At 39.8% G+C, this 24928-nt stretch overlaps 1 protein-coding gene across 1 annotated transcript in view; it reads left to right on the top strand.

Annotated features, from left to right (window-relative positions):
* atg5 (ATG5 autophagy related 5 homolog (S. cerevisiae)) overlaps positions 1–24928 on the top strand; it is a 63264-nt gene that overhangs the window by 22331 nt on the left and 16005 nt on the right. The window contains exon 7 of the mRNA XM_041793867.1: positions 19384–19501. Within this exon, the coding sequence (XP_041649801.1) occupies positions 19384–19501 (118 nt within the window). The remainder of the gene's footprint in view (positions 1–19383; positions 19502–24928) is intronic.

Raw genomic sequence — 24928 nt, 5'->3', positions numbered from 1 at the left:
GGGACCATCAGCTGGAAGAAGGATTGATACAACCCTAGTTACGCTCTAGATGTCCTTGTAAATTTTCAGGGGTATGGGAAAAAAATCTGGTGAAAAGTAAGTTCACACCTTAAGGGTAGAGTAAAAGGTGGGTGTGGCAAGTAAGCACAGCAGGATACAATCTGGCCAGGTAGTAGACTTGCCATGAGCCTCTGGTTGTGGTGTGGACGTCCCAAGGCCCCGAAAACTGCTGGCTGTCTAGGGAGTATATCCGTCTGTAAAAAGACCCGAACAAAAGAGATGCTGTTGAGCTTGACTCTGGCTGCCTTCTCCCTTCTCTCCAGCTCCAGTTTGTGGCACATCAGGCCTCATGATGAATCCTTAGAGTCCTACGTTCCTAAAACTCATGTTCGTGACTGTATATGTCTTAGAATTTGGATCTTCTTAGTCTTTTGTGAGTAAAGTGTACTTGATAATCGCAGTATTAAGAACTGCTGCTGTATCTAATTTTTGGACCATGACAGTATGGCCCTTCAAGAAGAAGGGCTGTGCTGTTTTTCTGGGTAGGTGGATTCATAGAAGCCTTATATTATATTATACCTTTGACCTGCAAAATCTTACCAGCTGATCCTTTAGCCATAGAGTACATTAATGCAAAATTATGCAATAATTCTGTACATGCATGCATCTTCTTAACGCTTTAAATCTCTAGATACTGTGTACCATGGGGCACTGAGGTTTATAACCAATCTAAAGTTCGTAACTTACCATTGTATTCTGTATGATGGAGTTGGTTGACCACATGTAGGCTTAATAATGGTCACATCCTTATTTATAAGGCTTAATTAAATCTATTTCCATCCTACTTGTGTAATTTTCTTTATGTAAAAAGTTCTGTAGTCTTTGCTCTGTGACTCAGTCACAGGATTTACTTTTGCTATCTGTGTCCAAGGTTGGTCTTGAGATGGGTAAAAAGAGTTTCAGGAACGCCGTTCATGCAGCCTGGAATCTTCTGCGGGAAAATTTATGTCTTGGGGAGCTGGTATCTTTAAATTGTTTTAAAGGAAGATTGAATGCATGGGAGGAAGATGTATCAGGATGTAGATGTTATGACTGATGACTTTCTGATCTGTGACTCAGGATTGGTTGATTTGGGTTTTATAGTGTTTTTATGTTTAATGTTTCGTGTTTGTAACTCTGTGAATGTGCTGCTGCCTGTTTTGGTTAGGACATTCTTGTAAATGAGATTCATAATCTCACTAAGGCTTTCCTGTTTACAGTGGACATATTTTACCCCTTTAAGTCAAGTTTATATTGGTCTCAGAGGTCCTCAAAACATGCCTGTGAAGTTTGTTGCTAAAAAAAAAAACACTCCAGTATTGGATTTTTGCATGTCAAAAAACCCCTCTGTTTCAGCCCTGCTCAGAACAAGTTGTTTCTGTGTCTGTGGCTTTAAATGTTACTGAGCTGTCTGACTCCGCCCCTTTCAGAAAATGTATGTGGCTAAATGTACGTGGCTCTCCTAATGAGAGGAGGATCAGATGAGGAGGGTGGAACTTTCTTCCAGGTGGGGAGGGCAAACCGATCCTGGGGGCGGGGCTAACTCCCCACATGACATCATGAGGGGAAGATCTGAGAACGGCTTGTTTAAGCACACATTTTATGAAAGGTGGAGAAAGAGAGGGGGAGAGGGAATGGATTTTTCAGGTACTTGAGGGGATTGTGGACAGGCCATGGGAACATATTTTTGTTAGAAAGGCCTGAAAAAGTGATTTTTGCATAATATGTGACCTTTTAAAAAAATTGAAATAAATAAATAATAAATAATTATATTTAAAAAATGGGAAAAAATCTCTTAATGCTTTCTTGAGACATTCAAGTTCACATGGTGAGCATGAGGCCTACTGACTTGGACCTTTCTACCTCTGACCACCAAAATATAATCTCTTCATCCTTAAGTGACAGTGGACATTTGTTTAAAGGTTGACAGAAATCTCTGAAAGTGTTCTTCACATATCGCATTCATAAGAGTGACCCAGATGGACAGATAAATGCCAGCACAGAGGCAGTGTGTAAATTTCTGCTCTTTTGTTGACACTGAAAGTATTGAACTGCATGCAGCGCTGATATAAAGGCAGGAGGCCCTCCTGTTTGATAAGGACAGCCTCCCGCTGTGAAGTTTATGTATGAATAACCAACTCAACCAAATTATAAAGAGTGCATATGTAAAAAAGACTACTGTTTTGTGTTCAAACTTAAACCATGTTCAACATTTGACTTTTTTGAGTGCAATTTTTATATTATTGATGATTGTGCAGTCCTTCAACCAACAGAAAAATAAGCTAAGGCTGAGCTTCTCTAATAGAAGAGCTGCATGTGGCATTAAAAACAGATTTGATTTGGCAAAAATCTTCAGGAAATTCAAAAATGTGATTGGGAATTGTTAGTGTTATACTAGTCAGAGATGTTGCGATGAGACCAAACAGGACCAAACAGAGCTACTCAGCTCAGATAAAGATAAATTTAGATTGTAGTGATGGAAAAAGGTGCAGGAATGCGTAGGAGAACAAAGCAGTTTGGCACCCAGGAGTCACCCTGGTGACTTATAGTAGACCGGCTTACACAGGGGAAATATCCCCCCCTCCCACACAAACAGACTCACACACAAACACACACACATACACACTCAGAGTCCGTTCAAAGGCAGATTGTGGTCTTTAGTGTAAATAACATGTGCTGTGTTTGATGCAGACAGAATTAATGACAACACTCAGTCCAAATAACAGAGGGCTCATTTCCGTCTGGCCTGCACTCCTCATGGAGACAAGGACACCTCATGGCCACGGGACTCACATGTGTGTGTGTGAATGTGTGTGTCTGCCTTATGTCGTGGCGGTGAAAATAGTTCTGCCAACTCTCTTTGTCTTTGGTTTTTGTCATTTTGTGCTTTACAGGGGCTCAAACTGTAGAATGAAATAATCAGTTTTCCTTTCAAGATTTTCTTTCACATTCTACATAAATCTGTGAGATTATGTTGTTTTTTTTAATGATTTCAGTCAGGGTTCTCAAACTTTTCCACACCTTGGACCACAAAAAAGCTTTAGCCTCTGACAGTCTCCCCCTCCTTGTTGAAACGTCTTCAGTTCCTTTTACATTATGATGGCAAAAATCAGAAATTAGTAGCAGTAGTCATGGTGTATTTCAAACCTGAAAAGAGGCAACATATTTATACACTAGTGGACAGGAATTAGAAAATGAATGCATAACAGAAAAATTGAAAACACAATAATTTGGTTTGCATATTTCAAAAAATATGTACAAGTGTATTTCTAGTAATGTTTCAATTCCTATTAAACACAAATTTAAAGTAGTTCAGCTGATTTGTCTAAAGTTAAGAACACTTAACCTCAATCTCCTTTGCAGGTCCGGTTCACATTCTTGTGCTGAATGTAGTCACTCTGTGATTCGCTTGCCTACATATAACTTCATCTTCATTTTCTAGATCTAAAGACTGCTGAACAGTGCTGTTCCTACAAGATGATAACAGTGCGCTCAGTTCATCTGCGTTTTTTTAAGATTCTGAAATAATTTCATTTTTTTCAATACACATCGTCCTTTATGTGTCCATCCATATGGGGGTTTCTAGCCGTGCTCTCTGGAAAGTCAAAGCATGCTGCTTGATTAACCCAGGTAGCATCTTTAGAGCAGAACTGTAGGCTATATCCATTTTGCAATGAAATGGTAAAATGTATGATAAGTGTTCCTGACTGAATGTAGGCTATAATATTTATTTACTGCTTGAAATTGTTGAAAAATGCATAAGTTGAATAATCTAATAATAATCGCATATTTAATTGCAATATCGGGAATAAAGTTGCAATTAGATTATTTTTGCAAATTGTTCAGTACTAGTTTGTGCATCTCCTCAAATTCATAAGACTGACCTGACACCCTCGAGTTGGTTGGTTGAGTTAATCAGCTTGTCTAACAAAAATCAGCTCTTGAGGTCAGGACACAGGATTGTGTGATTCTCAGAAAACAAAGCTGGGAATTCCATGCGCTTCCATTTTGTTGGAGGAAAATAATAATCACTCCCTGTAACTCTCTTTCAAGGGGCAAGGGGGTACTTACCAAGAAGTGGTAGAGATAGCGTTATAGACTTTGAAATGCAGTGATATTAACTCTTTAAAAAGAGTGTACATCATATTCAGAAAGAATGCAAACCCCCTGCATTGTTTTCAATTTTCTTATGTTGCAGCCAAAAAAAAATCATATTTATCCCCAATAATCTACACTCAGTACCCCATCATGACAAAGTGAAAACAAAATTTTAGATTTTTTTTGCAAAGGTATTAAAAATTAAAAGATGAAATATCACACTAACACAGGGGTGTCCAAACTATGGCCCAGGGGCCAAATATGGCCCGTGGCCCATTTTTGATCGGCCCCCAAAGAATTCTTTAAATTGAGTTAAATATGGCCCTCAATAGAGCATCAAGTTTCTGCTACACTGTATTATTCTTCTTAGTTTCGAGTCAAGGCAGTGCTGCCATGCTAATACTGCAAACAAACATTTTGACATGGATTTACAGCTGTTTTTTCAGGACTAAATTGAGATGATGATATGATTAGTAAAAATATTCGAAACCAAATAATAAGAAATCTTGATTTATAAGGCCCTAATTACAGCAACAAATAGCAGCACCAATGATGTTCGCAGGGCAGGGTCCGTCCCATTTGATTTACCACAGGTGGACTCCAATAAAAGTGTGGAAATATCTCGGCAAAGATCAGAGAAATGGCAGACACCTGAACTAAATGTATGGTGTCTTTACAAAGCGTCTGAATACTTATGTCAAGGCGATATTTCAGTTTTTCTTTTTGATCGATTTGCAAAAATCCTTAAATCCTGTTTTCAGTTAGTCATGATGGGGTACTGAGTGTGGATTAATGAAAATGAGCATCAGGCTGCAGCAAAAAAACTTAAAAACAGTGGAGGGGGTCCGAATACTTTCTGAATGCCCTGTATATTAAAGTATCACAAATTTCTGCTATAAATGTTAATGGTTGATAACATTTTTTCCTCAATTCCATCCTTCTCCTCCTTGACCCATTACAACTATTTATAATTGTTCAGTATGATACTTGAGAGCCCTACCTTGTATACTATTGCATGTTTGTGCGTGTCGCCCCCACCGCGCCCTCTGCTCTGGCAGGCTGTGGGACTCGTTTGGCTGCCAGTGGATCTTCCTGCTCCAGAAGTGACGCCACTCTGTGATTCAAAGAGCCTGAGGGGGGGGCCGAGCGTCTCCCTGTGCGGAAAGTGAAAATTACTATCCTCCTTTTAAAGACTGCTTACATTGTTGTCGTACAGGTACCCTTTTCTGTTCCTGCTCCGTGACTAAGTGCTTACTCACAAACCCTCAGTGTCAGAGCAGGCGGTCCACCTCCAGCCGACTCTGTGTTGTGGTGCTGAGGAAGCCGAGTGCTTTGAAAAGTGCATGTTTATTGCCCGGCAGATATCTTGTAATGGCTGACTGAGATGAGGGGGAGGTGGTGACTACACAGACAATTACAAAACATGGGAATGCTGGAAACAGCTCATGCCAGAGGCAACAGGTGACATGCCTGTTGTGTGAGGGGAAACATGCACCGACGCCTTACAGTAATGATCTTTGTTAGATCTGTGACTGACGAAGAAAAACCCCTAAAGTTTTGTAATCAGTCTGCTAAAGCCAAGAGAATAAACAGATTTATGCCGTGAATTTCTCTCATGTGGTTTTGGGAAATGTACTTTATCATTGCATCATTATGCAGGGTCAGATGGAGGTTTATATGAAATGATGTTTGTCTTGTGTGTTTCAGTTTTGAATCATAGTTTCAAAAGGTGCAAATGAAGCAATTTTTCCATCTCACCTGTAGTTTTGTCTTCTCATCCAGTTAGTTTTGCTTGCTTGTCAAGTTTTGCTATGCCTCATAGTATCTGAAGTGTTGTTTTTGGTAATTACTGCCGGAAAAATACACTGATTTACAACAATTAACAGTGAAAAGTGTGAAGAAAATATTGTAAAGAAATAGCATCTTCATTATCCAAGATAACCCTCAAAAGTCTAATAGAACATTGCCAAATTTATCTCAAATTAATAACAGAGGAGGTATGACCTTTTACAAACAAATCATGAAAGGTAAAGTAGTTGTAACAAAACTAGGGCTATCGAAAGCTAACATTATTAATCACAATTAATCTTAGAATTTCTGTAGTCAGTCACAATTAATTGCACCCTTTTTTTTAATCAAATTCAGATATTTTTGACTCAAAACTGTCTTAAACTAAGGGTAATTGACTTCCTGCTTTCATGGGTAGATCAAGGATTTTAACCTGAACTAAATACGAAAGAAGGAACTTGTTATAGATTGTAAAGGAAATAAGGGGGCAGTAAGAAAAGCAGGTATTTGGTAGCACAGGTGCTGATGACTATTGACTTGTCCACTGAGCTGTCTGTGAGTTTTTACAGAGGAATGAGACATGAAGGAGCAGTGGTGGTCTTATTTTACATCACTATGGCTGCAGGGAGATACTGGAGTGGTTTAACTAAAGTCTGCTGAAAGGGACAATAAAGCACAAGGTTTGTTGGGATTAAAAAAGATAATGCACAATTGTAGACCTTAATCATAATTAATGCAATTAATCTTGACAGCTTTATAGAAAAGTTGATCTTGGGCCTATGCCTGAGGGATATAGCCTAATATTTATATCACAGTATTTTTATTGCCTGTATTATATTGCAGTGTTACAACATTAAAGAGATAATGCAGTAAAATGCATGTTTAGGTGTTGCAGCCCCCCCCCCCCCAAACAAACAGTGATGACATATTGATCTCTCGTCTGAGCATAAGATCACAAAAGAATGATTTAATAAATCTCACTTCTTTCACCTGGACTTTTTTATTTCTCTCAAAATGATAATGACAAACAAAATAGCTTTACTCTCATTCACACGTGTTACCTGTTTACAGTGGTACATGGTATCTACAGCAGCATGAGTGGGTGACATTCAGTTTCTGAGTCCATCCGGGGTTTCCTACCGATTGGATGTGCATTGGAAGACCTCCAAAGGGAGGCGACCAAGAGGCATCCGCATCCGTTGCTTGAACCTCCTCAACCGCCTCCTTCAAATGCAAAGGAATCGTGGCTTCACTCTGTGCTTTTTCTGGATGTTCATGCTTCACATCCTCTCTCTTAGGGTCCAAAGGATGCTCATTTCAGCTTCTTGTATCCACAATCTCATTTGTTTGGTCATTAACCAGAGGTCATGACCATAGTTCAGGGCTGGATTGTAGATCAAAATCAAAAGCATTGCCTTTTAGCATCACTGCCTCTTCACCACAATGGCCAAGCACAGTGACCACCAAACTGCCGACGCTCCACGAGTCCTTCTTTTAGTCTTGTGCTCCATTTTACCCCTATTTGTGAACAAGACCTCGAAGTCCTTGATTTTAGGCAGGGACTCACTCCCAATCCAGGGATAGCAATCAGCATGTCCTCCAGAAGTGGAGGTGGTACGTGACCCTGATCAGTGATGGTAAAATGATTTGGACTTGAGCTCCTATCCCAAACTGTATCTCAGGTCAAACGTTCACTGAAGACCCTTGAAGACCCCTGATGCCAACAAATAGTATCTCCTAGGAAGACAATTGAATTGCCCAACTTTGTGGAGTCAGAAATGCCAAATACATGGTTTCATATTGATATTGATGTCTATAAACGTGGCCATTTAAAACCTAAACTTGGCTTAACATAGTTAAACATCTGGATGTGACTAATTTCAGTGAATCATCCAAAAAAACATGAGATGAAACATCAATGTGACTTTGCAGGTATCATGTTAAAGGTCAAATATTCTGATACTAAATATATTTAAGGTCAGATAGTCTGGCACTAAAACAGAGATGCACGCATGGTGAAGAGAATCAGGTCAACCTTGCACGCAACACTTGGCCAATAAATAATTAAGAGTTCAATTCAGTGTCTCATGATGGAGTTTCTCCTCCACAGGTGTGCATTTCAACTTTAGAGAAAATGAGGACTGCTAAAAATGAGGCTGGAATTTTAATTTACGAATGGATGGTCTCAGAGTTCATTGGAAACGCTTTCTCTCACCTCTCTTGGCTCACGGAAACTCCTTTTGACTGACAGTACTGTACCCCTCCGTCCATTGTCTGACCATCAATTAGGCAGATTGAATCCCCTCCACCAATTAAGCGACGTCTTGAGTTCCGCTGCTCTTTTCACTCAGCGAGAGCGAGCCATCTCTTTTCACCTGAATCCTAATGACACCTCACTCTCTTTGTGTCACCATGTGCTGCTGTGCCAGCTAAGGTGTCACGCCAACTGAAAAGAAAGTGTCTTCATCCAGGCAATATCACGCTTCTCTCCTGGGGGATCAATAGCTCCTTCTTTGTATGTCCACCAGCTCAATTATTCATCGCTGGCTATTTAAAAATGCATCGAAGTAGCTGTCACTTAGCACACTCTCCCTGCTTTGGCTCTTGCGGACTATCCTGCACGAAATGCCGAGCTTCCTGTCAGTGACTCAGTCTTTCTGTGTAACCCGAGCGCGGGTTTCACGCCTCCTTCACCACCTTCCTCTTGCTGGTTCGCGCCTGGCTCTGTGGTGTGTAGTTACCAACCGGGTACTTGATCCCCATCCTTGCAGGTTTCCTTTTCACAGTTCCATGATTAGACCCTATTGTGTGTCCACCTCTCCGTTTGACACCTCAGGTTGGGTATCTTCATGCAGCACATATATCTCTTTGAGGCTTTAATGTCCTGCTTTACCCACTCAACAGCAGGATTTGACTTTGTGCAGAAAAAGTCCATCACGAAGTCTTAAAATTGCTGTTTTTGATGAACGATTTAAAAAAAAACACATGAAGGGAAGTACAGCATGTTGAGAGAAAGACAAACAATGAAAACCCTTCGATGTTTGGCTTTTTTGGTATGTGAAACAATAAACAGTGGTTATGGTGATAGCTTTTTCAAATGTATTAGACCATTTTGCACACCTCATTGCATCTGCTATTTTTCACGAATGACCACATCTATTGTAAGATGAAAGCAGTTTCTATGGTTATATGCTGAAGTGAGGTGCTTGATTTTCTGATGCACCAATCGAAACTCCTGGAAGGTGTCTATCACCTGGCACCTTTTCTCCTGCCCACAGGTCATTCAGTAACCTGCACTGCTGAATTTTTTACCTCTATCTGAAGTGAGACTCTAAAGTGATAGTGGGACTTGCTAGCACACCAAAATCATGCTTCTAATCAATGCCTACATGCCTTTGTGCAACATGAATTTTAAAAATTATAATACATAATCTAAGGTTGTCACCATCTTTAATACTTTGATGTTTTTTCAATATCACATGGTTTAAATGGTTTATTGTCATACCAAACTCTATCAGTAATGACCATTTGGAACCAACGTTGTTGTATATGGCAAGAAGAGACACAGATTACAAAAAATTTAAATAACTGTTGAACAGGAAATCGTATCCATTTACTTTTTTTCCTTCTGGAAGCCCTCTGCCGTTCTAATGACACTATCCACATCCTTGTAGCTCTTACAGACGTTTCTCCATTGAGCCTGGAACTTTAGGGATTTCCCGGGGAATTAAAAGATTACATCCTCCGATGTTGAATGTCGTTTATCCAGGGTTTAATCCATTTTTTTAATGGTTTCTAAAACTTATGATATTTGACATATTGTTCTGTCACATGGGCTGTGACAACCAATGGCAGGCTTTTGCACCATGCTTAACCAAACTGCATATTTTTATTCTCAGAGCTACTCAGAGCTATGCAGTAGATGGCCTGAGTAGGAATACTGGAAAGAAAGAGACAAGGAGAGGCTGTGATGTGGCCCTTTGTGTCTCTGCAAATATGATCTGCTTTGAATAATAGCTTGCCAATTCATAGAAGGACAAGGAGTGTTTTTTTTTTTGGTAAACAAGTGAATATTTTGAAGACTTTCTTTGTCTCAGAATGATCTTTTTTTTTACTTTTGGTCCCTAAGAGGTGGAAGGACATGTTTGTGCAAAAAAGCCTTATTCATTGTTGTTTACTGTGTGCCACACATACAAAAAAATCTTTGAAGTTTAATTTTCCATGTGGTTTTCCCTTCTGTCCTTATAGTCCCATAGCTTTTTTTAAATTCAAGTGACTTTACTGCAGCACACATGTTCTTAAAGCACAGGTTGTCCTGATAAAAGAGTGTTCAAAGCTTGACTGTGCACCACAGGGTTAATGTTTTACAAAACTTTGTAAGACAGTAAGTCCAGTAGAGATAAAATGTTTAAAAGGTAGCTTAGGACTTAGAGGGTTAGGAAAGAAAAAAGGGGCTTTGAGCAGAGACAGCGTGACAGCATCCAGCAGGAGGTGATCAACGACGAGATTTTAAGAGAGGAAGCACTGCTAGTTACAAATAAAGCAGTGATTCAGAGAACTGAGATGTTATTGTCAGATTGTTTCACAGTAGTAATTTTCTATAGAACTTGGACGGATGTCGACATCTCGGCACAAATGTGCAGGAAGTTGAGGATTTTGTTTGATAACATCTGAAATGGTGCTTCTTTGTGCCCACCAGAAATATTAAAGCTTCACATTTTACATGGGCAAAAAGGATAAGGAGGTAAAACATATTTCATCATATTCCTTTTTGTTGTTGTTAATTTTCATTGAGAGAGACAAATGTGAACACAAAACGTACAGTTCACAGGCACTCAGAAATGTCTCTGCTTCCTAAAAGTTTCTCTTTACTTCTCAACCTGTAGACTGTTATATATGAGCTTTGCATCAGAAACACTGATGTTTATAAAATGTCCCAAACAAAATTGCCACAGGAAGTCAATATTTGTTGCAGTGGTTTCGAAACGGGTATCAATGAGTGCATTCAGTTCATTAGACTGAAACCAGTAACATTTAGTTTTCCAATAAAAAAGACAAAAAGTACAAGAAAACTCAGGGGAACTGCTAAACTTTAATGCATGTTTCTCAAAATATATGATGCCCCCCCCCCCTTTTATAGGAATACACTCACACCAAAATTTACATTTTACTGATGTTTTACACAGCCTCTAAGCGTGTTTTGTTCCTGGTTTGGATTCAGGTCTGGTAGACATTAAGTACGAAACACATTGTGCAATGTTGGCCTTACTTGGAACAGATATCCCTGCTTTAATACTAGATTACCATGAGGTTATTTTTGGCCTGTAAGATAGAAAAGTTCACAGCATCACTTGCACTTCAGCATTCCTGTGGTGGCTGATAACAGTGGCCAACAGGAAATAACTTAATCTTTCTGAAGGTTATGTGTGTAATATTCAGAGGCATGTGACTGGTGTGGGGCATGAAGAATTTCCTTCCTTGCTTGCAAAGCTGCCATTATCCCCCACTCACCTTTTTAGAGCACCCTCAGGGCGCTTTTTGGAAAATCTCCCCTGCAGAATCTTTTGTAAGGGTGAAATGTAGTGTCCATATTTGAGCTTGCAGCAGATGATTTTAGACACTTTTGAACAATTTGTTGTCTTGCTGAAATTTGTTCAAAGCTGTTTTTTTTAATTGATGTCTTTTGTATGCATAAAAAATATTTTAAAAACCACTGTGGGACTAAATTGGAAAACAAGATGCTCCATATTTTTAAATGTCAGCTCTGCCTGCTATACAAACCCTTCCGCAGGCACTTCAGTCTGCTCACATGCTCTGGTCACATTATAACCCATGGTCAGGGTGCAGTCTGGGTGTTCGAATCCTCTTTAATGCATCATTCTATCTTCTGAGCACGAGACTATTTCAAAGAAACTCATCATGTTTGATATCTTAAACTTGCATTAAACTCCTGAAAACTTCCTGAGGTTTTCAAGCTGCCCAAACAACAGAATTGTTCATTCTAACTTTACCGGGAATTTTTCCAGTCCGCCTTGTAAATGTTCCACATAAAATGGTGAGTGGATGTGAGACCACAGCAGGAGATATTCAGCACAATCAACCACAAGCAAGCAGAAGGAAGTGTGAATAATGACAATAATAATGAAAGAGCTTGATTATTTTTTCTTCTGGTATTTAGTTCTCCACTATTTTAATGATATTATTGTTTTAAAGTACACAAAGCATTGATAGGAAGGCAATAATTGTCATATTATTGTAATATTGCAGACTCTTTCACTTTGTGCACCACCTCTGTATTGTTCTTTTGCATCATACGCCGCCTTCTCAGCCAACACAACCCCGTACTGTCCCACTGGGGTTGCATGTTTTTCTTCTAAGTCATGTGACCCACAAGGTTTTTGGCAGGTGTGTGGTCTCAGTGGTCTCACAATCTGGCTGAGTTTTTAAGTGTGTGCACTCAGGGGATTGTAAGATGAAAATGTATTTGAATTTGTCCATAAGTCATTCATCAAGTGTGTGACCAGCCTGAAGTCATTTTCTGAAAAACCAAGGTCGATGCCCTTCAGCTGAAACTCTGGGGTTTATTTACTCTTTAATAGGTGTGATAGATTGTCAATATCAAAGTCTGTGTCAGGGTTAAATAAAAATAAAGTACTATGTACTAAGGTAGCAGGATACCTTTAAAAAAAATTATTTTATTACCTTACGCCCACTGATTTTTGGGTATAACCTCATCATAATCATCACCAATCAGGCAGATCTGGGCTGAAAAGGCTTTAGGATAATTTTAGGAGGATAATAAAAGACCTTACCAGAGCCTCATTTGGGTTTTATTGGTCTTTATCTGCTGTCTGGTGGTAATTTCCCACCATCCTTCCCGTACCTCTAACTCATGGAGGGCTGACAGTCCCAGCTGAACAGTCATGAGGATGTTTTCTGCACACGTCACTTTTGATTAGCTGTCCCATAATGACTTAGTCAGTTTACATTACAGGCATTTAGTGGTGGTTTTCACCCACAGTGATTTGCTTTGTGGTCGGCAAGAGGGTGAGCTTTCTAGATCCTTACCATGATAAGAGACTAACAGTGAGATGGTTAAAAAATCAGGACTACATCCTGGGACAGCATGCCACTGCATGTAAGAGGATCACACACACGGTGTTGGGAAAGATTGTTCTGTTTTTTATTTGAGAAAGGATGACAACATTTCCTCGAGAATGATGCTGAATTTAGGGGGAGAGGTGGCCAGTATGTTATTGACAGTATTCATCAACAGAACATTTCAGAAACATGTTCAGATAACATTACACAAATGTTTTGATCATTATTCAAAGGTCATAGCGAGTGAGCTGCATGTGTGAAGGCTTATTGCTGATGAGGAAGCATACTAATTTTTGACCGCCATTTTGAATTAAGTCCAAGTCTTAAGATTAAAGTTTGTTAGTTTTAGTCACACCTTTCCCGCCTTTTATATTTTGTCTTTATCAGTAGACAAAAACTAAAAAGAAGACTCATTTTAATCCAGCTTTTGTCCATTTAATGTGATCTAATTTTAGTCAAAACTTTTTTTTTCATTGCCAAATCAAACTTGCTACCCTACAAAAGCTAGAGAGAGCTGGAGAGTCACATCATGCTAACTAAAAGCTCATGCTCTCTTTGTTCTGTATTTTTATATATTTACCCAAGGTGAAGAAATATGATGGTTTTTGAAGGTCTGATGAAAATTAAATCTTTAACAAAAGTCACACTGACTTTTTGTTAGAGTTTTGGTCGTATCTGTTTTTAGCTACTCTAGGTCCCATCTTCCTCATGGAAAAAAGGTTTTTAACTAGCATTTTAAGTCATAGTTTTAGTCAACAAAATCAACACTGAGTAGCAAATCACAACCAGCATTCTGGAGTGAAGGAGTCTAGGATACTATCAGCAGCAGTTAGTTGAAGAAACTTGTCGAAATGATGGCATATGAAGCTTAAATTCTAACATGAGTCATTTGTGCATGTACTGGAGGGATGTATCTTTGGATGTCTCTATTGCACTCTAAGATGTTGATTGTTAGGGATGTTCCGATACCTTTTTTTCCTTCCTGATACAATTCCGATGCCAAGGTGTTGGGTATCGGCCAATACCGAGTACTGATCAGATACCAGTGTGAACTTTCAGGACTGACAGTGTAGAATAGCAAATTATTTCAGACCTATATTTGAATCAACAAATAGCATCATAACTTACAGAATCTCTGTGACCCTAAAGTTGTTTCTCTGCTGATTATTGAGTTTTACTGCTAAATATTAAAATAACAATAATACAGGGGGCTGCATCACAGGCTCTCTCTATCTCTCTCTATATCGTGCTCTATTAGGGCAGCATCACATGATTATAGAACAGCCTGCAACTGGCTGACAGACCCTCACAAAGAGTACACAATATGGCGGTTAGCATTCGCAGTAATAAACCAACATAATTTGATAAAACTGATAAAATTGATCTAATAATTCAAGTCCACAAAAGTCACACGAGTTCCGGGCTGGCTGAAAATGCTGCTGCAAGTGATTCAAAGGCATCAATAGCATCAATGGGAAAACACGATGGCCAGCTTCAAGAGGTAAAACCTCTTTTGAGCTAAACCAAACGGTATCAAATCGGTGCATGAACTGGTGTACTCACTGATACCAATACCTCCTTTTTAAGCAGTATCGATACTGGTAATGGAATCAGAACAACCCTACTGACTGTATATGACTTTATAAAAGAATAGCAATAATACTCGGATGGCTTTACCTAAACCTGGGTGGCCCACCCACATGTTATCAGTGTGTTTGAAACACTGAATGATATGGAAGACTTTATATGACAGACCTCTGCGGGCATTTCTCTGAAACAGCTGGCGATGCAATTGAATATATTGCCTGTATGCCTTGTTTTTACAAAGATAATCCATTCAGAACATGCTTCATGCTTCCCTCTCCCTCGTCTACTTCAGTAACATCATTCCATACCTGAGCACGCTTGTTTGTACACCGTCTGATACAGCAGGTGGCAGTATGCATAGTTGGTTTGCAAATCTGTCAAGAAGAATAAAGAAGATGACGCAACCTTGGCAGCCACCCGGGTCAACCCTTGTTTATGCTCTGTGCAGACAATGCAGACCACCCTGCAGGCTACTATGATGTTTTTGTATTATTTAGATGCCAACAACAACCGTCTTTCTACTTCAACATCTGCCCTACCATGCAGCTCAGAGGTTCATATAGCTCTGTACGATACTATCAGTCTGCTGTTGTTTATGCCGGGTTACAGAGCACTGTGACAGCAAAGGAAAAATCATTAAGACCAGCTACAAGGGCTGCTAATACCAGAGGGTGTGTTACGGTTTAGCCATTGTGTTCTGCCAGGATCATGGACCTGAACTGGATTAGTTTAACTGACTTGTAATTCTGGTGCTGACTAGCTGGCTAGATGTGCATTACTACTTGAGACCAACTCTTTAAGTCATGGTTGCTGAGTACGCTACACTTGTGTTCACACTGATAACATGAACCAGACTTTGGGGTCAAGTGTGCTTGGATCTGGGCCCAGACCCCTGATCTGAAAGCATCCAGTCCGCCTAGACAACCGCATAGAAAACATGGTCAGCAGTAATGAAATCATGCTGCAATTAGGTCTGTTTGGTGAGGCTGACGTATGATCCATTCTGGAATATGGTTATATGATTAGTGTTTAAGAAATTAGGGAGGGAAAGTCATGACTGAATAGACCCAGTCACTAACCAGATGTTGGCCACTCATTTTCAAGTGTGTGTTTCATTGCTTTTATACAATTAAAACCAATAGGATAAGAAAATAATTTATGTTTAAGGGAAAGTTGTAAATAAAGATGTAGACCATGAAACGCTGCAAAGACAAACATAGAAAAAATCTTTTTTTTCTTCTTTTGTGGGAATTAATGGAGCATTTAAAATTTAGGATTTACTCAACAGTTCTCTCCATCTGACCAGCTCAAGGGAGGCAGTAGAGTTTTTGATTCTGGCCAGAATCGTACTTTCTTGCCAGGAAAGCACTTACGTAGCCATTAATGAGTTTCAGACAGATCAGTTAAACATGTCCTCCAAACATGTGCAACATCTGTCCACATGTTGCTAAACATCACGTTGTGAGCAGTCAGGCTCCACATTCCCAGCTCGGTTCAACAAAAAGGAATTTGTAGCATTTACGTATGTAGTGGTGTGGATTTCCCCCGTCGTCTAAACGTTGTATCACCTTGAAATTTCCCTAAATGTGTTCTCACAGGAAAATGTTCATTTACAGGATATTGTGTCTGGTTTTTCTATTAATTTGTGAATTGATGCCACATGACTGCTGACTAAAGGTTTCTACTGCTTTCTGTCTGCATCATTAAAGCAGATGGAACAACCTTGACACTTTTTGTTTTTGGATTTAAGCAACAGTTTGTAACCTTTCGTCCTTAAAAAGTAGTTTCAAAGATGCTCTAAAACACAGGTGTCAAACCCAAGGCCCATGGAATAGTTAAATCCGGCCCGCAAGATGATCTCATATTTCTGTTATAACTGGCCCATCAGTATGACGTATGCAGATTTCCTCAAGTATAAAAATGTGAACTTATCATTGATGATTTAAGATGTCCTTGTTAAGTCACAAAATCTGAAGAAGTAAAAAGTCAAAATATTTAGATAAGAAGTCAGGAATGTGGGAAAAGAAATTAATTTGTGTTTTAATTTCACATTTTCAATTTATTAGGACTCAAACTTAGGATTTTTACTTTTAATTTCATACTTTGAGCATTTCAACTCATAATTTTGACTTCTCATGTAATATTTTGAGCTTTAAGATTCATAATTCTAATTTCTAAGTGATATTTTGACCAGGGCTGTCAAAATTAATGCATTAATGCAGATTAATCCATCATCATGATTAATCTGATCCGGTAGTGACCAACCAACTTGATAAGGAAGACATTAAACATCACGTTGTCCTCTCGATGGGAAATTTGAGTACAAAAAACCAAAACAATTTTATTTCATATTTTGACCTTTTAAACTCATGATTTTGACTTCTTTCTAATATATTTGCCTTTAAAAAACATTGTTTTTCAATTTCAGTTTCATGTTTTGGCCTTTTTGAACTAATAAATTTACTTGTCTCAGATTGTGAGCCTTTAAACTGATCTTTTTAACTTTTTAAATGTCAAAATCATTTATCATCAGTGCTGCTTTTTTTCATATTTTATTACCGATGAAACAAGGTTGACAGTTTATGGTTAAAAAGGTGACCCTGTTAGGCCCTCAGGTTAGACCTGAATCCAAAATCCGGCCCCTGCTGTGACTGAGGACTGAGGACCTGACCTGTTGGATGAACTCTGATCTGTTTTCATCGTCAAATAAATGGAAATGTTGCCATTGTTGTAGTTTTAAACCAAAAGAAATATGAAAATTCATTGGCGTCAGTATCACCAGTCAGCTAAATTGTGATTAAGAACACTGATCTAGGCATTGACCTTTATTTTTACAATCAGTGCATCCCTGATTTTGTATCACTGTAAACCCTTGGAATCAAGCGTTATGCTTTTTTGATAAGATATAACTTATTTCCTACTTAGACGTATGGTTTGGTGAGAAAAAAAATGCCTTTACTTAACTTCACTGAAGGAACACCATCTTCAAAAGCAAAGGAAGAGAAGGCCTGACTTAAGTACCACAAACCTCTCAGGTGGTTGAGGTGGAGGGTTTGATTTACAAAGTACATGAATACCTCATATCCTGCCAACAGTGCACAGTGGTTTCCTGTTCCTATGATTGAAATCTCTCTCTCACAAAGCCAGTAGATTTCATTGTCACAACAGAACCTTTGCTGGCAGATCAAAAAACTTGATTTTTTTCCCCCTTAACATTTATATGCATTTTGGAAGGAAGTGAAAAAAATACTGCTTTACAGTGAAGTTTTTCATAAGGGCAGTAAAGGTATCAGGTCAAGAAATACCTTCATATTAATTTAGAAGGCAGCAATAAATTGCTTACTCATTTTTTTTTTCTTTTTGTCTCACACCCAGTTCTTCTTTTTGCCTTTCGAAGTGCTACTTAGGACATTCTTAAGATCCAACAGTGCAAAATGTTAATTCTTGCAATTTTTCAGCTGGTCTTAAAATTTTGATCAGGAGTGTATTTATGTGGTCCTTGGTCTCCTCTCTTACTAAGGCCAACCACACACTACTGGATTTTAAGCTGGATTTTAGCCAAGATTTGATTCCCCCAGCAATTATGGCGGCGTATCCTGACTTGAGCAAGTCTGAATAGTCTGCATGTGTGTGGTGTCAACACGATTATTTTACTGCTCCAAATCGCATTGTGGCAACCGAGACCCAGGTCGTAGTGCGGTTGACGGAGTACCTACAACAACCAATGAGAGTGAGCAGACCGGGTAGCGTCACCAGACGGATCATACGTACTTTCACTGCTCACAGCGATAAACACAACTGTACCTTAATTACAGCCAGCATTTCATTCTGAGTCTTTCCCTTGTTTTATGATTTTTGCTGCACCTGTAACGCATGCCAGAGCAGCCTGTCGCAGAGGGATAGCAAGACGGTATCGACAGACATCCATGTTTGTTTGTTTTTTCTGAAGTCACGTGATCACGTGAGGTCATAGGCAGGTCGGCAGGTGTGTGGTCTCCAGTGACCTGACAACCTGGCTGAGTCATCTAGTGTGGGCTTTCGGAGGATTAAAGATGAAAAGTCTTTGGAAACTGTCCTCATATCTGTGGTCTCCCACGGTCTTAAAATTGTTTCAGATTTAAAAATGGTCTAGTGTGTGGCTGGCTTAAGACCTTTCTCTCCATTTTGCTCAGTTTGAGCGTATGACGAGCTTTTGGATGAGTCCTGGTTGTGCCAAACTTCTTTCATGTGATAATTCTGGAGGCTACTGTGCTCCTGGGAACCTCCAGTGCAACAGAACTTTGTTTTTCATTTATTTCGTTTTTAAAATTGTGAGACAGTCTTTAATTTTAATGATTAGTAACATTAGAAATGTACCAAACCTAAAAAAGGCAGGCTTTTGGTAAAAAATTTCAACCAAAATTCTCTGTGTTGGAGAGCACTGTTTAAATTTTCACATAAACCAAACTCTGCTAACATTTTTGTGCAGCTTAGGCAGTAAACAGATACTCATCTGCACCTTTTTTTGGAATGTAAAATAAGAAATAAACCAACATTTGATAAAAAAAAAAAAGTTTTGTATTTGTGTCTTTGGTATCAAAACAGGTGCTGATATTGTTTGATTTTTGCTTGAATTGTGTCAAAGTTTTAAAAATTAGGTATTTTCTGAAAACTACAATTTTAATAATTGTTATACTATACACTTGTCTATGAACTAGAACCTATGTGTTTGTGTGTTTTCTATTACTGTTTTCTCTTTTCATTCACTTGTTTTCTCTTGATTCTTTTCAGACAACGAGCGACAGGCCGTTCATCCAGAAACTTTTTCGGCCCTTTTCCTCTGAAGGAAACATGCACACCCTTGGAGATCTTCTTAAAGAGATGTACCCCACAGCTTTACCAAATGAAGGTGGGTCCACATGCACAGAAACAAGTTACACACTGGTACTTTTTAAGATAAACTATTTCATTCTTGACATTTTTGCATAATCCATATTTTGCTTAAATTATACTCATTTAGATATCCACCCTTTCTTACAAAAGACCCATAGATGCAGTAAGGAGGGGCTAGAGATAAATAAAATATATGAAAAAGATGCAGAAAGAGCAGTGGATAAAGTGGATTTGAGCTGCTACAATTTGGATGTGAAACAATAGCTGTCTGCAGTACTCCAGTAAAAAGATATGAAAAAAAACCTGCAGAGTTTCAGATGAAATATGCATGTTATGATATTCAGGTCTGATTTAAAGTGTTATGAAAGAGCTTTGTTCGGGACGCTGCCGGAGTTTTGTATGTAGTATTTTAATTATGCTGCATCCCTGAGAGTTGCAGGACTCGTGTGCCAAGGCTAATGGGGATCCAAATAAAAAATAAAAAAATAAACTTTATGCAGTGTGCAAATGAAGGGCATTAAATGGAATAACAGTGCATGGTCATAGGGTCATAGCCTAAACACATCTGAAAATTCAACGCGAAGTGAATACTGTATGTCGTAGTAGCGCTGGGCAATTATTCGCAAATGAGATTAAATCGCAATATGGCCTGCTGCAATTTACAAATCGCAGAAGTTGCAATATTTTTTTAACTTGAAATGTGTCAAATTACCAGTTTCATACATTCGTGTTTTGCAGTAGAAGAGATTTTATGCATGTTATGCCAACATTTAAGTGTTTTTCTTTTAGAATGGTTATCAAAAATCCTCCTCTCTTGAGCAAAAAAATTGCAGTTAGATATTTTTTAATTGTTCTGTCCCAGTTCATTCTACAGGGGTTTCTAGCTATGCACTCTCTGGAAAGTCGAAGCTGCTGCTTGACTACTCAGAAATCATCTTTTCAGCAGTGCCTTCTCTGCCAAGCAAACTGCAGCTCCATTCTGCATAAAATGGCAATGAGAGTGTTCATGGCTGATTGTAGGTTATAATATAGAATGTTTTTTTGCTGTAATTTGTTAAAAAATACATGAGATGAGTAACCTAATAATAATCACGTATTAAATCACAATCACAATATTGGGGAATAAAATTGCAATTATAACTTATTATTACTTATTACTATTATTACTTATTATTATTTTTGCAAATCATTCAGCCCCATGTCATAGGATATTTTGATACTCTTTAATAGACAACGGTGCATGAGCACCAGAAGACAAAACCCAAGTAATATAACCACACAAAGACTTCAAGTTCATCAGCACAATATCGCTGAACACAAAAGCAACAACCAGTAAACCTAAAGGTTTTAGACCACATGTGGAGACCAGGTCTTGTATCTACATGGTGTAAGCACTTGTGGCGCACAGATGCAGCTGTGGCGGAGGTGTGGTGACAATAAAAGAAAAGATGAGAGGAGAGAGAGAGGCAAAGGTGCAGTCTAAACAGTTAGTGTCTGCAGAGGAGCAGAGAGGAAGTAGATAAGGAGACAATAGAGCGTTAGGACAGAGGACCCGCAGGAGACTCACCTGCACAGAGGAGACAGAGCCATTAACAACCCTCCTCAACCCTCCCCTCCCCTCCTCTGTCTGTCTCCTTACCTTTCCGCTACAATCACTCTCGTTTTATCAACATTACTATCATCAGTGCTCACACCTACTGTCATGTTGTCTAAAAGGTCTTTTTAAAAAAATCTGAAAAAGTCTGACAAAAAATGATCCTGTGGAAATATGTCAAAAATCCTGTTTTTGCATTTTGCAGTCTGTGCCCCATCATGTGGCTGTCCCTTTTTATATTAAGAACAATAATAGACTGCCTTTTTTACTTTATGTAATATAAACTTTTGTATTGAGAAGAAAACAAATTCAGCCATTTTATTACAGAGCAGAAGACCAAATCTGTCCCGCTGAGGGTCACAATGTCTGGGTCCCAACCTTTGCCTGTCACCCAGCGTGCTTTGCACCCAACCCCTTTGTCAACCCCATTAGGTGGTGAGCCTAAAGGGTGCTGGCTTTATGTTGTTTACTCAGGCTGAGCCTGAACGGGCCTAGGGGAGAGAAGCCCAGCCATGCTCTCCCTGGGTCTTGCTCTGGTGGGGTGCCCTGGTTTCCCACTTTTGGGTTAGCTACCTCCAGCTAGCCAGCTGTCTCTAGTTGGTCCAGACCATTTTTTCTGTTGGGAACATTTCCAATTGGTTCAGTCCATCGACATCATTTACATTTAATCTTAACAATTCTCTTCTCAGTGCCTTCCTTTTGTGTCTTCAAAAACGCATTCTCATGAGAGGCAGTGAAGAGAAGAGAACAAGAACAGAGAACATGAGGAAGTAAACATGGCAGGTGGTAACAAAAACAGGCTGAAGTGATTGAAAGTGTTGCTTTATTTCTTAAAAACTGACGCATCTGTCAAACAGTGATTTGCATGCATCTTCTTGCACAAGAACCATTTCACTTTCACTCAATTTCACTCAATAAGAAGAATCCATAAAGGCATCAATATCAATACAATCTTATCAATTCCCATTCCTATGGATTACCTAGGACATGCAATCTAAGGGAGCCTTGGAGTAGAGCTGCTGCTCCTTTGCATTGAAAGGAGCCAGTTGAGGCGGTTCAAGAATCTCAACAGGTTGCCTGGGCACGTCCAGCTTGGAGGAGAAACCAGGGAAGACCCAGAACTTGCTAGAAGGATAATGTATATCCTACTTGGCCTGGGACCTTGGGGTCCTCCCCACCGGAGGAGCTGAAAAAGGATTCAATTTGGTATAATGCCATACCCTAACCTGACATGCCAGATGGATTTGTTTCATCTGGAAAACCTTACATAGATGGTGTTTGGGAAAGGGCAGAGCCTTAAAAAAAAACTCGGAGGGTGATTGGATGAACGTTCTGTGTGTCACATCTTTACGGGCCAATCAGAGCAACAAAACGTGAGGTTGTAGCCCCTGCCGAAGTGTGCTGCCACCAGGGGGTAAACTCCATAGAGAGCTGCATAACACGAGCCATGGCCACTGCAGACATGTCAGTACACGACGTTTGTCAGTTTTGAAAAGAAAAGAACTCAATGCTGTTCTTTGTTCTTCTTTTAACGAAGAAATCTTGTCAAGTTCTGATACAACTGGCACCTTAGCAGCATCCATGCTGTCGTCCGCCATAATTGCACCAGCCTCTTGCCACTGCTTGCTTACGTCATGACTCTGCTGCGCCTGAAAGTACTGCCACTCGATGCTGATTGGTCCTGTCACTTTCTTACTGGGTTCAAACTGCTCAGATTGGAGCTTTGCGAGATGGATTTGCCAGTGAGAAACACAGAAACGAGTGAATCAATCTGCTTTGAAGGTTAGTCATACCCTGTTTTGCGTTTGAATGATGTGGGGAAGGAGCTACAGGCCAGACAAGAACCAGGACCACCTGCTTTGAGGATAACAGCCTCTGAATCCTCCTATGAATGAGGCAGGGGCATAGCCATTAAGCGAACCGGCATCCCGGACCACTTTGAGTAGAATATTTGAAGGAAGAGGATGTAAAGCTTGGCAGGTTGTGTGCAAATGGGGCGGTGAACTTGCTTTAAATATCAGAATCTCTGCCATGTTAAAACAGCCTTCAGTTTCATTGGAAACTAGCCAAGTACATGTTATTGTCCTTGGCTTCAGGCTGAATCAGTCATAAGCAACAGTTGCCTCATACTTGAGTGTTTCTTAAAGATCATTTTCATTTACAGTGAGCCACTTGATAGTTTTGTCATCTTCTCGGTGCAGAAATTTTTAGCTTTGTCCTGATTTTGCGTGACTGTGAGGAGGAGACAGAGATATCCTCTTAATAACTCTTCCACTTTTCTTCTTCCTTTCTAGTTTCCCTGATCTAAGCCTCTGTTTTCCTCTTTGATCCTCTATCTCAGGTGTAGTCTTCACCATCTTCCCAGTCTGTCGTAGACGTCTTTCATGTCTTTGACGTTAAATCTCCTCTTTTCTCTGCTCTCCTCCCTCTCAGAGGAGTCTGCCATCCTGCCTGGCTGATCAAGGTGAAAGTGGTCCTTTTGTCTGCTAACGTTTGTTTGGTTTCCACCTCTTCCTCGGCTTGTAGATGAGTCAAGTGATAGCCAGAGATTATGGCGGTGTGTTTGGATTAGAGAGACCGGGACGTGTGTTCAGGGACTGGGTGGGGCCGTGGTGTTGCTGGTAGTGGTGTAGAAGTTCAGACGCCTTTTCTGTTTTTTGCTGCTGGGACCCTGCATATAACAAAAAGAAAATCTGGGGTGCCTCACTTCCCTGTGATCTCTCAAACATCAAATAGCAGTTTTCATACAATCCTCCTCTCTGTTATGTCTGAAGGAGGGTTTGGTGATGACCCCAGTGAGACCCAGAAACCAGGCGCTGCAAACAAATGGGGGGTGGCTTGAATTAAAAGGACCAAAGAAGGGGATTCCCAAAAACGTTCACAAACGATGAGCAAAAGATCTGTTTTGCCATGAGGCTGTTGTTCCCCACAGACAACAGGAATGACACTCAAAACAAGATGTTTCTATAACCAGCGGTCAACTCTGACGTCTGTAAGAGCTGTCTCACTTTGTTTTCTTAACCAGGTGTGTTATTGAGCAAGATTCTTTGGCAGAAATCCGACTTGGGCTCAAATCACAGCGTAAACGAAGATGCTGCCCACACATGACACACGTGTGTCAACAGACTATTCTCGTAAGCAAAGCAGTGTTGTTTTCTTTTCAGGTTTTATCGGAGGTAAAGCCAATCATGAAACAACTCCCACGTTGAATATTGTCTGTGAATAATCAAAGGAAACCCCCCACCCTATCTTAACCCCCCCCCCACACACACAGCCCCACCCCAATCCCCTCCCTATGCTTTTGACTGACAAATCTCCAAAACGATACCTTCATCACCCCTTCTCCTCCCACACTGCCCTCGCTCCATCTCAGTTCACATCTGTGGTCCAGCCCACTCACTGTTGGCAGGCTTCCTCGAGCACACTGCTTCAGGAGCCTGTAAGGCTTGTGATGATCAAACGGGTTGGCTCACTTCTGAGGCTGCAGGGGAAGTGCAGGTTTCAGTGGCTGTTTTGATACAGCAGATCGTGGGTAATGGTTCATATGCGCAGGCGTTTGAGATGCGTAAAAGACAGGGGAATTCAAGAATGGCTCGAAAGCCTTGCTGGATGCCTTGGTCTTTTGCTGAAGTGTTTGAGATGTTTTGCTTTCCAACTCAGTCTGTAGAATTTTAAAAAAGGGAAAAAGCAGTGGAGCCTTTGAATCAAAAATGAACGAGGATTTTCAAATTTTCAGTTGTCAGGTATTTATCAGAAAAAGAAAATTGTGTGGGAATCCACATTTATGAAAGTGATTTTTTTTAAAAACTTAAATCAGAATACTGGAAAAGAAATAAGATTAAATGTTTG

Source organism: Cheilinus undulatus, linkage group 8, assembly GCF_018320785.1.
Source record: "Cheilinus undulatus linkage group 8, ASM1832078v1, whole genome shotgun sequence".
Classification (NCBI taxonomy): domain Eukaryota; kingdom Metazoa; phylum Chordata; class Actinopteri; order Labriformes; family Labridae; genus Cheilinus; species Cheilinus undulatus.
Note: the sequence above shows the minus strand (reverse complement) of the source record. Positions and strands in the feature narration are given on the sequence as shown.